Source organism: Chlorocebus sabaeus, chromosome 15 (genome assembly GCF_047675955.1).
Source record: "Chlorocebus sabaeus isolate Y175 chromosome 15, mChlSab1.0.hap1, whole genome shotgun sequence".
NCBI classification, from domain to species: domain Eukaryota; kingdom Metazoa; phylum Chordata; class Mammalia; order Primates; family Cercopithecidae; genus Chlorocebus; species Chlorocebus sabaeus.
Genome location: NC_132918.1, coordinates 35,902,868 through 35,916,144, shown reverse-complemented (window position 1 = coordinate 35,916,144; position 13,277 = coordinate 35,902,868). Strand labels below are relative to the sequence as shown.

The 13,277-nt window shown below is 39.3% G+C and overlaps 1 protein-coding gene across 10 annotated transcripts in view; it reads left to right on the top strand.

The window, feature by feature from the left end:
- Positions 1–13,277, top strand: part of MME (membrane metalloendopeptidase) — a 104,225-nt gene that overhangs the window by 7,170 nt on the left and 83,778 nt on the right. For 2 of the 10 annotated variants that reach the window (XR_005241861.2, XM_008008649.3), the window contains exons 1-4: positions 6,434–6,555; positions 8,804–8,850; positions 10,930–11,099; positions 11,831–11,866. Coding sequence is in view for 9 of the 10 variants with exons in the window: in XM_008008649.3 (XP_008006840.1) it covers positions 10,940–11,099; positions 11,831–11,866 (196 nt within the window). In the remaining variant the exon portion in view is untranslated. Of the gene's footprint in view, positions 1–6,432; positions 6,556–6,645; positions 6,801–6,832; positions 6,924–6,944; positions 7,095–8,803; positions 8,851–10,929; positions 11,100–11,830; positions 11,867–13,277 lie in introns of those variants that run through there. The other 8 variants (XM_038002684.2, XM_008008650.3, XM_008008654.3 and 5 more) reach the window with 8 other exon arrangements.

Here is a 13,277-nt window from a genome sequence, read left to right as displayed (position 1 = left end):
GATGCACAGTCTCATGAATTAATAAGTAAATGCCAGCTAGAACTCCAAATAAAACCAAGTCTTATTCACCTGACTTGTTATATACCACTAATAAGAATATCAATTTAGACACTAGTCAGTGCATAAAGTCTACTAAGCCTTGTACCTTACATTAGTTTGTTGTAAATAGAATGTTTTAAACAACAGTAGTGGGTAATAATAAAACACAATGGCATTAATTTTAGAAAAGAATATGAATTTGTACAATCTGCCAAAAGAGGAAAAAAAAAAAAAAACAGTGTCCTTGTAAAGAACAAAACCAATTATTCGCTGTCTTTTCAGTAGGATTCTGAGCATTGGCTAGCACAAAGGCAGTGAAACTTGCTCTGTATCAAGCCAGATAATAAATATTTTAGGCTCTAAGGATGATTTAGGTCTCTGTTGCATATTCTTTTCTTCCCTTTTTTTTTACAACCCCTCATTTAGGATATATCTATGTATTTATATCAATGCCAGTGTATCTGTCTACCTATAGGACTGTAGATGGGTCTTTTAAGGTTATGTTTTCTCATTTGTTTCTCTTGTAAAAATGCAATTAATTTTTTATTATTCATCTTATATCCAGAAATCATATTACTCTCTTATAAATATGAGTAAAATTTTATAGATTACTTTGATTTTCCAGTATTGATAATCGTACTACATAATTTACCATTATTTAATTAGTTCTGTCTTCTTTTCTATTCACTTCCCTTCATCTCTCCTTCCTTTTCCTCTCTCTCTCTCTCTCAATCTTTTTCCAACTACACCATCCAGGCCTTCTAACCCAATACTTACTATTGAACTCATATTTAATTTTAATATTGAAAGTAAAAGAAAGCTATCTTTGGTCATTTTTATGTACTACTGCATTCAGTTCACTTTCTTAGGATTTGTTGTTTTCGTTTTCTAACTTTCCAAGTTATATGCTCACCTCATTAAATTTTAGCTTTTTCCCTCTAAAATAAAATTATTTAAGGCTACAAATTTTCTGCTATTGATAGATACCTCGATTGACATATATTGTTAAGGAATATTTTTATTGCATTCAGTTATAGGTTTCTTCACTTCAATCATGATTTGCTCTTGCTCTTTATGTGTGTGTGTGTTTTCTTTCTTTCTCTTTCTTTCTTTCCTTCCTTCCTTCCTTCCTTCCTTCCTTCCTTCCTTCCTTCCTTCCTTCCTTCCTTCCTCCTTCCCTCCCTTCCTCCCTCCCTCCTTTCTTTCTTTTTTTTTTTTTTTTTCCAGAGTCGTACTCTGTGACCCAGGCTGGAGTGCAGTGGTGTGATCTTGGCTCACTGCAATCTCTGCTTCCCTCATTCAAGTGATTCTCCTGCCTCAGCTTCCTGAGTAGCTAGGATTACAGGCGCGTGCCACCACACCTATCAAATTTTTGTATTTGTAGTAGAGGGGGTGGTTTCTCCATGTTGGCCAGGCTGGTCTCAAACTCCTGACCTCAGGTGATCCTCCCGCCTCAGCTTCCCAAAGTGCTGGGAATACAGGCATGAGCTACCACGCCTGTCCAATTTATGCGTTATTTTAAGGCGTTTGTGTGCATTGTTTAACAATTTCTAGATGTATATGTGGTTTTATTTTTATTTAATCATGTTAAGGTCCAAAAATGTGTTATGAAAAGTCTTCAAGATTCACTGAAGCTTATTTAATAGTTTGGCATATAATCAACGTTTATAAATATTTCATAGGTGCTTAAAAAATGTATAGTCTCCAATTCTTAAGTGAAATATTCTATATATTTCTATTGGATTATCTTTTAATATTGTTATCCAGATCTTCTATATCCTTACTGATTTGTGCACTTGATTTATCAAATATTGAGAAAAGTGTATTAAAATCACCCAGTAACTTTGGCGATTTTACCCTTTTAATTCTTACATTATTTTTGTAATATATACTTAAAATTTATGCTACTAAATGTAATCAAGCTTAGAATTTTATCATCCTGCTGAATTGATTGCTCTCTTTTTTTGGTAAAATTTTAGTTTTATTACAATCTTGCTATACCAGCAATCCTTCAGTTATATTTGTTTGATGTATTTTTTACATTATTTTACTTTCAACTATTCTATAGCCTTATGTTTTAGATGTGTCTCTTTCAAACAGAAGGCAGCTGGATTTTGTTCATTTGTTTGTTTTATGCCAATCTGTCTTCTAACTGGAGAATTTGGTTCAATTATATTCATTGCAATTAATATATTTTGATTTATTTCTAGCATTTTATGTTATACTTCCTATATTTTCTTCTCTAATGCTTTTTCTTTTTCTGTCCTCCTTTAGATTGACTTATGTTTAATTTTGTTTTTCTCTTTCTGCAAAACTTGACCTCATGCACTGTATTTTTATCTTTTTAGTGGTTATATTAGTACTTTTTACATACATAATTAACCTAATGAAGTCTAAAGTATACAATTAATCAATATCATTATCCTTCTTTCCAACAATGTAAGTAAGGACTTCATTTTATTTATTTAGCCAGCGTCTCACTATGTTGCTCAGGCTGGTCTCAAACTTGGGCTCAAGTGCTTTTCCTGCCTCAGCCTCCTGAGTAGCTAGGACTACAGGTGCACATCACCAGGCCTGATTGAGTAAAGACTTTCGAGTGCTTTAATTGTAATTAAACTCTCCCAACTTACACACCCCTGTTGTCTGGTTTTTTAGTTGATCTTTTTTATCACCTTTTTTTTATTTTTGTTAATGTTTGCTTAGATTTATTTATGTTGTTACTATATTCTTTGCTTATCATTCTTTCTCGCATATCAGATCTTCCATAAACTATTACTTTGCTTCATAAATTCATTCTCAAGAAGTTCTTTTGGTTAGAGTCAGTTGTGGTAAGTTTTTCAGTTTTTATTTCGAACAGTCTAGCTGGGACTGCTTTACCATAAATCTTTAACCTGGAAATACTCAGGCTACACAATTGGTATAAATTCTGGCCCTGCATCCATCTGAAGTCTAGCTGAATCATGAATTCTTACAGAAAGTTTTTGTTGTAAGTTTACCAGCCTGAATCAGGACTGAAAAAAGCAAATATATTTATGTTTCTTGTGGGAGAGTAGGGGTAAGGAGTAGGAGCTGGGGCTGTTTCATTTTTTGTTAGCCCACCTTTTCACTTTACTCTGAACTAGGCTTTGTATGAAGTCCCTTGGCGCTTGCAAGTTCTGTTAAAGTGAAAGCTCTCGGTCACTGAAGTCCAGTGAGGCCTCCTGAAATGGATAGATACTACCAGGACATCCATATCCTTCCTGATTTTTTTGTCTGTGTTACAGGAAAGACATCTTGATCTCCCAAAAGAGGGTTCTTGGACCTCCTGCAAGAAAGAATTCAGGATGAATCCGCAAAGTGAAATCAAGTTTATTAGGAAAGTAAAGGAATAAAGAATGGCTACTCTATAGGCAGAGCAGCAGCATAGGCCGCTTGACTGAGTATACTTACAGTTATTTCTTCATTGTGTGCCAAACAAGGGGTAGATTATTCATGAGTTTTCAGGGAAAGGGGCAGAGATTTCCTGGAACTGAGGATCCTCTCCCCTTTTTAGACTATGTAGGTTAACTTCTGGATGTTGCTATGGTATATGTAAACGGTCATGGCACTGGTGGTAGTGTCTTTTAGCATGGTAATACATTATCATTCACAAACAATGAGCAGTGAGGACCACCAGTGGTCACTTTTGTGGCCATCTTGGTTTTGGTGGGTTTTGACTGACTTCTTTACAGTATCCTGTTTTATCAGCACCATCTTTGTTACCTATATCTTGTGCCAACCGACCTTCTATCTCATCCTATGACTAAGAATGTCTCACCTCCTAGGAGTTCAGTCCAGCAGGTCTCAGCCTTATTTTACCTAGCCCCTATTCAAGATGAAGTTGCTCTGGTCCAAATGCCTCTGACAGCTCCCTTTGTTTTTGGCTTCTAAGGTTTTCCTTTACTTGCCTCCTGGCTCAATGGTGCATATAAAAATGCACTATTGCATTTTGAAAGGACTTAAAAAAACTTCATCAAGCATTTGTGTCACACTGGTGGTTTTTAAGGATCTATTCTGCATATTGCTAGAACCAATGCATTCCATTCTTAATAACTTACGTGTGGTCACCAGGAGGACTACCTTTTCCTCCATTCCTATAAGTAGCCAAACTGAGTGATCTTGGACCACCTCAGTAAGCCTCAGTTTTCTAAATTTACTTACTGTAAATACTTGAGGACTCTTTATTAGATCCCTTAAAAATTTTATCTCAAACTTGCATAAACTTCTGGGAGGAGATTTAGCATTCTTGATTTAAAAACAAACAAACAACAACAACAACAACAAAAACCCCTAAGTTTCTAATGAACTTGAATGAAATCAAGATATTGTAAGGCAGGTGTGGGTAGTACAAGCCTGTAATCCAAGCTACTCAAGAGGCTGAGGTTGAAGGATTGCTTGAGCCCAGAGTTAGAGACCAGCCTGGGCAACACAGTGAGACTCTCATCTAAAAACAAAACAAAACAAAACCGAAAGAAAAGAGAAAAAGAAAAAAGATTTGTTCTGGGAAAACAGTTAACAATCCATACTGTGGACTATCAGCTGAAAGTCAGTCTAAAAATAACTTTAAGTAGGCATTGTTTTTTCTTTTGTCATACATTCTAAGTAAATCCTCCCCCCCCCCCCCCGCTTTTTTTTTTTTCCTTTAAAATGTCCTCACCGCCAGGCATGGTAGCTAACACCTGTAATTCCAGCACTTTGGGAGACCGAGGTGTGCGGATCACTTGAGGCCAGGAGTTTGAGACCAGCCTGGCCAACATGGAGAAATCCCGAAACTAAAAGTACACACATACACACACACACATAAAATAAGCTGGGTGTGGTGGCACGTGCCTGTATTTCCAGCTGCTCAGGAGGCTGAGGCAGGCGAATCGCTTGAACCCAGGAGGCAGAGGTTGCAGTGGGTGGAGATCACACCACTGCACTCCAGTCTGGGCGACAGCGCCAGACTCTGTAGGAAAATAAATAAATGAATAAATTCCCGTTGAGATGCTTTCCAGGGCGCTAGTCAAGCCCCATATTCTTATTTGTGGGAGTGAAAACACCAATATTTCAGGATTGTTGTGAGGACTAAGTAAGATGCACAGAGAAAGCGTAAATAGTCGTGAATAGCACTTGTTAGGTCTACACACTCCATTTTTCTCTATATTAATATAATTATTTAGAGATTGGCTAGCTTTTTGGGGAAATGTCTCTCCATTGTATTCCACTTATCTCATTAGCATGAACTACCTTTTCTCCTTGCTTTTCAGCTTTCTCTCCTATGAAAAAGATGGAAAATGTTTTAGTACAAGGGGACCCTCTCAAGCAGTAAATCATTTTGATATTAAAAACAGATAATTGCAAACCCAGTTTTACTTCAGTATGAGTTCCGCAGGGGAGTGTGAGTGTGTGTGTGTGTGTGTGTGTGTGTCTGTAATTACATGTGATTCAAAAGAGGAAAGGGATCAGTATTAAAGGTACTTGTATACTAGAAGCAAAAAAAAAAAAAAAGGAAGTTTAGTTCCTCTGAGCTCCTTGTTAATTATAGCTGCTAAAGGTAGCTTTTACAAAGAAACTGCCTTTGTGCCAAAAGTATTTATTTCCTTGTTTGTATTTGTCCCTTTGAGGAGGAATCGCTGTGTCTTGAGTAAAAGGGGTGCTTTGCTTGCCTGCATTAAACTGATGAGGGTCCAGGCGCATGATGGATGATTTCAGTAGGTAGAGCAGACACATTTTAGTTTATTTCTCTCTTTCTCACTCCCCACACTCAACCTCCGATGTACACACGTTACAAGATTCCCTGGAGTCAGGAGGTGGGAGCGGAGAGTTTCAGTACAGATCTTGACATCAGAGTATTCTGACCAAGAAAAAGAAAGAGGGAAGCGAGGTGGAGAAAGCAGGAGCAAGGAAAGAAAGAAGGAAAAGCGGAAGGACAGTAAGAAAAAAGAAAACGAAGGAGGGAGGGAGGGAGGGAGGAAATTTAAGTGAAGAAGGAAGAAAGCTTGGATTCAGGGAGGAAAGGGAGCGAGAAAGAGTGCGAAAGAAGAGCGTGAGAAGAGGCAAGCATTACAGTCTCCGGTCCACAGGAGAGAGATGGAGCCCTCATCAGCACTAGAGAATCCCAAAGAGCCAGTGTATTGTTTTCTTGAAAGCCCCGAAGCTAAGCAATTCCGAAAATGTTTAGCAAAGCCCTTTGGGGAATGGTGAGATGAGGGGTAGGAAGGATAGGACATTCTCATTGCCACCGCCCGCCCCGCCCCCCCCCCCCCCCCCCCCGTCTCCCCGGCCCCCTCACATGAAGTGACTGGATTTGGGAGACCTAGCGGAAACCTTCAGGTCACCCAGGGAACTGCTCCTCTCGCTGGTCCTGCAGCGGCGAGGCGGGGTGGCGGGGGGCGGGGGGGGCCGTGAGAGCGCCGAGACGCGCGGGGCGCGGAGATGTGCAAGTGGCGAAGCTTGACCGAGCGCAGACTGGAGCAGCCGCCTAACTCCTGGCGCAGGATCTACTGAGAGGTCACGGTGAGTCTCTGCGGGTGCGGGTAGGAGGGATGCCCAGGTGCCTCGACGCCCCCTGGCCCGGGAGGAGGCGGGTCCGGAACCTCCCCCTAGTCCGGCCTCACCCCGGAGCCCGCGCGCCTTGGGCGGATGCACCGACTGAGCGGCGCTCGGCGGGGCTCCCAGCCCGCCACTGCCACCCGGCCCCGCGCGCTCATTGGTCGGGATGTGTCGGCTCAGCAGCCTCCAACTTCTCCCGAATCCCACTGGTGAGTCCCAGGAGAGCGAGCTGAGGGAGAAAGGTCCAAAGGGCGCGAGCGCCCAGGGCGCTGGGAGCCCGTGGGACGGGCACGGGGAGGGCAGAGCCAGCCCAGAGGAGCTGCTGCCGGGAGGTGCGCTGAGCAGGGTCCGCAGCTAAGGTCCGGCGCGATCCGAGCGCCCAGGACCCTAAGGCGGTGGAGGAGGCGTGCCCTGGGAAGGAGCAGCTACTGGGACCTGAAGAGTGAGGGGAGGGAGAGGGGCCCGGAGGTTGACCTGGAGGAGGGCTCTGGAAGTCACGTCAGGTTGGCTCTTCAGGTTCATTTCCATAGTTCCCTGCGGCCTCTGCCTCGGGGAGTTATGTTTGGTTACCGAGATCCGCGCTACCAGATTGCACCGGGGCTGATTTGGGGGCTGGGAATTTGCCATTCTGCTGTACAGACACTGAATTTTTTTTTTTTTTAAAAGCAAGGTTTGTTTTCATTTTGGTTTCTGTCGGATTTTCTCATTTGTAACTCACTTTTCTATTTTTACTTTTCTTAACCGGAAGATCTTTTCATTATCCCACCTCTTCATCTTGCTTTTAACCTGATTTCCTATTATATAATTTATGCTTAAATCTCACAAGGGTTGGTCGGTGCGGGGTTAGGGTGTCCTTTTGTAGATGAAAGTTTAAGACTTCTTACTTAACTGGTTTCAATCTATTTGTATTGTTTCAAAATAAGGGTAATTGCAACCAAATATCCCTCTTTAGCCTCTTGATCAAGTCGAATTACAATATTATTAAACTGAAAACTAGTACCTGACTTGCAGCGTCAGCATTTGGAAACTGCTTATCGGCAAATCGACTGTATGAAGGCGTGTAACTTCATTCCCTGCCATTTTTGTGGGTTCCAGCACTTTAAAAAATTGGTAATTTTTTGGACTTAACGCTGTGTCTTTGGTTGTAGAGCAGCACTAACCAGGAGAGTAACATGGTTGGCACTTTGTGTCCAGAACTCCGTATTTCAGGCTGGGAAACACCTAATTAATGTCTGGGAAACAAGAAGATGATTTATCCTGAGTACCTCTGTCCTCAGCTTCTGCAGACACAGTCTAAATATGCAAACTGTTTCTCCTTCTTCCTGTGCCTCAGTTTCCATAATACAAACTGTAATTGCAAAGCACAGCTTCAGGAACCTGCAGATATAAGTTAATGTTATAATGTGCTATGAAGATGAAAATTGCTTAGCTAAGTCTAAGCCTGTAAGTCTATGAGATTTACTTTTTAACAAATCGGTTATTCAGGTTTCCTGCTTTGACTATCTGATATAGTTATGCTTATGCTCAACTGGTATAAGAATTGCTGCTTTACATTGCTTTGAAATTCAGCTTACACTTAAAATAGTAATTTATTCTCTTGGTAATGTCGAGCTGAAGTTTGTAGGTTCTTGTTATCTTACACCTCCTAATTCTCTATTCTCGTCTGTGGCAGTGTCCACTTTTTCGTTTAAACTTTTTATTTAACACATCTTCAGTTGAAGTGAAATATTTTAAGAATACAGGTATGTTTTTGCATACCCTGCTTTATATGGGACTACAAGCATCAACTTTGTGTGTTTTTTTTGTTTTGTTTTTTTTATTCTTTTGTTTACTTGTCCCCCTTACTCTTCTCTTAAATGGGATTAGGTGTGGTTAAGTTGGATATTCAGGTATCTGGGGGTTAGTCATATGTTCCACAGTGAGATTCCAGATACTGTCCCCTGATTTCTTAAAGAAAAATAGTGAACCTTCCAGAATTAACTGGAAATGAATGACAAAGTTAATTAGGAGATTAAACTTGCATCATTTCTGCTTGCGCTCAATGCTTTTGAAAAAACGCTACTAAGAGCAAAAGACTTCCTTTAAGAATTTACAGAGCATTTACAAGAGGGGGAGACGTAGGAACACCTTGTAGATTATTCAAAGATTATATTGTTTTGATGCAGCTTCTCTCACTGTCTTCATTTCTCTGTAACTGTTTCTGCAAACTTAGGTGCTGAACCATTAAGAGCCCAGCTGCTTCAGTACTCAGTCTTAAAGGTAAGGAGAAGCCAAGGAAAAGTAACTTACAGGGAGAAACAAATGCTTATCCACTAGTTTTACTACACCACAAGGCATGGAGTTGCCACAGAGCACCTGTAGTTTAGCCCTGAGGCTGCCCTGGTTCACCTCTTCACTTTACAGGGACACAGACTGCCATTTCTAAGGAAGAACTAAAAACACAAACAACAAAAAACGTCATTTTGTACCAATAAAACATTTCTCTACATTGCCTTCTGAAATATACAGGGGGAACAATATTCAGGAAAGAGAAATACTTTAGCAAATGTGCTTAATATTCAGATGTTCTTTAGGACAGTCATGAAACATGGGGAGACTGGGAGACTTATTATTGTTTACCTCTCTGTAAGGTGTCCAAAGTATTATTAAATTTGTTCCCATCTTTTCTTTGCCCAACCAATACACTATTAAAATAGGACTATAATCAATGCAATTCCATATCATAACCCCAGGGGTGGTGAGACTAAGCCAGCATGCCTTACATAACCATTAAGTAAGACATTTTAACCTTCAGATACATTACATTCCACTTTTATTGAGCAGACAGTTTTCATTGTCTAATAAAATGTTTTTATTTGATAGTCTGTCCTTGCTTATAGCCTCATGTAATCAAGGGGACAGCATGTTTAAGACTTTGTATCCAGAACCTTAAGGTCTAGTTGTGGTTCGCTTATTAATAATTCACTGGGAAGGGTAATTTCTAGTTTTCTGCTGGGTCTCCCCACCACACTTCAAATGTAAAATATGTTTCTTCTTTCTCCTATGCCTCAGTTTCCACAAAACACACCCTTAGAGAATGGTGCGTATTCAACAAAGATCTTTAACTGTAAGAGCATTTCTGAGCCATCCCTGCATCCAGGGACCAAATTCTCAGAGCAGTTTGTATTGAGCTATAAACAGCTAATCTGTCAGTTTAAGATGTTCTTTTATACAGTCATACAGCAAAATGGAAATTGTGTGTTCTAATCCTTGGAGACGGACTGATAAACTGTCACTAGGCCCCTGATAAAGTTTAATATTTAGGCTTATACCCCCTTAATTTTCCCCCTAAATTTCTGCAATAAGATCTAAATTAGCTTTTACTGCATGATGATACAGCTTTATTTTGAACAATGACCGAGTGTGTTCTTTCCAAAGAATATTGACTAGTTGTGTAGTCTTGAACACGTTGTCTGACTTCTCTGTGCCCCAGTTTCCCAATTCTTTATTCTCTTCTGTGGCAGTGTCCACTTTGTGGTTTAAAGTTGTTAACACATCTCCAGTTGAGGTGAAAGATTTTAAGAATACAGGTATGTTTTTGCATACCCTGCTTTACACAGGACTACAAGTATCAACTTGGTAACTTTTTGTATTATTGTGTTTACTTGTCCCCTTTACTCCCCTCTTAAATGGGATTGGGTGTGGTTAAGCTGGATATTCAGGTATCTTTTGGTACAGTGAGTGACCATTTTCAGAAAGTTGTCTAACCAGTTAATAGATACCAGTATCAGTAGTAGTAGTAGTAATTTTGAACTGTAAAAATAAAAGTTGTCTTTATGACTAAAATAAACTACCTCATGTGTTCATTCCTTTTGGTGTTTATCTATATTAATATTTCAAATTATTGCTTAGTCAAAACCTCAAGGTATTAGTCATTGGTTTTTGAGTTTATAAAGGAAGCCACTGGAGCAAGATATAAAATTAACCTTTGATGTTAGTCCAGAGTTCAAAAAGGTAAGTTTAAAGCTTTCTTAATGGTGGTATAGCAATTATTTGCTTATAAACTGCTGAATTAATCCTACTTGAGTATTTAACCAAGTCTTACTGTCTAATTTTGCTGAGATTTTCAGTGATATATCAAAACAAAACAAAACAACAGCAACAAAAAACAGAAAGTTGTGACTGAGACCTGTCGAATTCATTTGACTCTATAATCTTTGCATTCAGCAACAAAATTTTGACTTCTCAACAGCAAAAACATATTTCTATTTTAAAATGACTGAACTTTTTACTTTTATCCAGTCACATTACGCGTTTGGACATTTTCTTTTTTATCATTAGCATTTTCATTTTTTGCAGATTTTAGGTGATGGGCAGATCAGAAAGTCAGATGGATATAACTGATATCAACACTCCAAAGCCAAAGAAGAAACAGCGATGGACTCCACTGGAGATCAGCCTCTCGGTCCTTGTCCTGCTCCTCACCATCATAGCTGTGACAATGATCGCGCTCTATGCAACCTACGATGGTGAGTTACTCCCACACCTGTGCATCCATAAATGCAAAAGAGAAGGAAATCTTCCTCCATGCTTTTACCGTCTATCTAACAAATGTGTTAGGGATAGAGGCACTTAAAGACTGACAAAGAGATTCATTTAAAAAATGTAACATCAGTATGTCAAAACAATTAACTTGGAAGTACAGTGCCTTTTATGTTTGAGCTAAGTTATTAATTGCAAGTATATTTAGTGTGCTCATGCTTACTTATGAGGAATCTCAGGTATGGTTTTATTTGATTAAAATATACACAATTTTATGGCCAACTTTAGTAATAGTCATTAGTCAGTTTTTGTTATGTCATTGAAATTCTAAAGGGCTTCACAGGAATTTAACAAATTTAATTTGAGTCTTGGAAGTTTTTCAAAACTAGGATTAAAAAAGATTGATTGTTTAATGGTTAAAAAAAAATGATTACCAAGCAAAAACAACTGATTATTTCAATGTAATAGGCCTAGAGCTTAGTTGGTAGAGAAGATATAATAACACATTTTTCTTCATAATCAAAATTTTAAATTTAGATTTTACCTATTTTATTTTCTTATATTTTTTCTAACCACTGGCAATGATGTATAATGCTCAGTTTTTAGTTCTTGCTTTAAGAAATTGCTTATTTAATCGACAGTTTCTAAAAGAACAAAAGAAAAACAAATTTAAAAATGTGCGTTGCCAGTATTTATGCATATTCTCTCCTTTTTCTAGATGGTATTTGCAAGTCATCCGACTGCATAAAATCAGGTAAGAAATGGTTTTTACATGTAATAGTTACACAACTGATGTATAATATTGAAAATTAAATGCTAATCTTACTTTGCTTTGTTTACACTTTTATTCATTATAGATCAATTATTTATGTGTCTGGCTCTATAATCAAGGGAAATAAAATTATATTTAAGTAGTAGATTAATTAACTTGTCTACTGTGAAAAATATGTTACTATTTGCAACCCTGGGCTGTATAGCAGGGCAATAGAAAACTATTTCTCTATTTGTATGGAGCTTGCCATGCAGTTGAAGAAAGAAAATGAACACATATGAAATGGTAAGCGTTGTATCATTGTGTTAAATTTCTCAATGCACCTCACTAGGTGGGTGAGAAGAAGGGAGTGAGATGTAGCATGTAAATCTAGATGGAGAAGTTAAAATTTGGGAAGAAACTTCTTTTTTTTTTTTTTGAGACAGGGTCTCACTCTGTCGCCCAGGCTGGAGTGCAGTGACATGATCTCAGTTCACTGCAACCTCTGCCTCCCAGGTTCAAGGGATTCTCCTCCCTCAGCCTCCCGAGTAGCTGGGACTATAGGTGCCCACCACCACGCCTGGCTAATTTTTGTATTTTTAGTAGAGACGGGGTTTCACAATATTGGTCAGGCTGGTCTCGAACTCCTGACCTCAGGTGATCTGCCTGCCTTGGCCTCCCAAAGTGCTGGGATTACAGGCATGAGCCATTGCAGCCAGCCTTAAATTTGGGAAGAACCTTGAAGTAGGGCTGGAATTTAGATGTGGCAGTGCAGAAGAGGGAATTCCAAACACAATAGAAATAAACTACGTTATTGAGAAGTAGTAAAAATGTACGCTTGATAGAAGGGCGCATTGTGGAGAACCTTGAAAATCCATGTTTAGCCTTCATATTGTAATACAGGAGAAACAGATATTTTTGAACAGAGGAGTGACCAGGCCAAAGGTGAAAGATGATTCCGGGAATGTGAGGTTGGATGGATTGAGTGAAAAGGAGGGCAGGCAGGTGGGGGCTGCGTCTGTACTCCAAGTGTAAGCTAAAGAGGTTGGCCTGTGGTGAGATAAGAGTGCTATTGAGATAGTACAGAGGGAGAATTGGGTGACTCAATAGAACTGACTTGCTAAATAAAATGAATGAGTTGAGAATGATGCCAAGTTTTAAAACCCAAGGGACTAAAGAGAATGGTGGCAGCCCACCCAGAAAGAAAGAGGTCACAAGGTGGATGTGGATGTGTTTGGTCTAAGCCATGGGTAACAGCCCCATGAGAATAGACAGCAGGAAGGTAGAGGTGAGGTTCAAGAAGTTGGAATATGAATTTGGGATCTGTCAGTTTAAGAGTGATAGTGGAAGCCTTGGGAGTATTTGAGTTCTCAATAGAAGAGAAGAGGTTCAAGGGCTAAACTTAAGACAACAT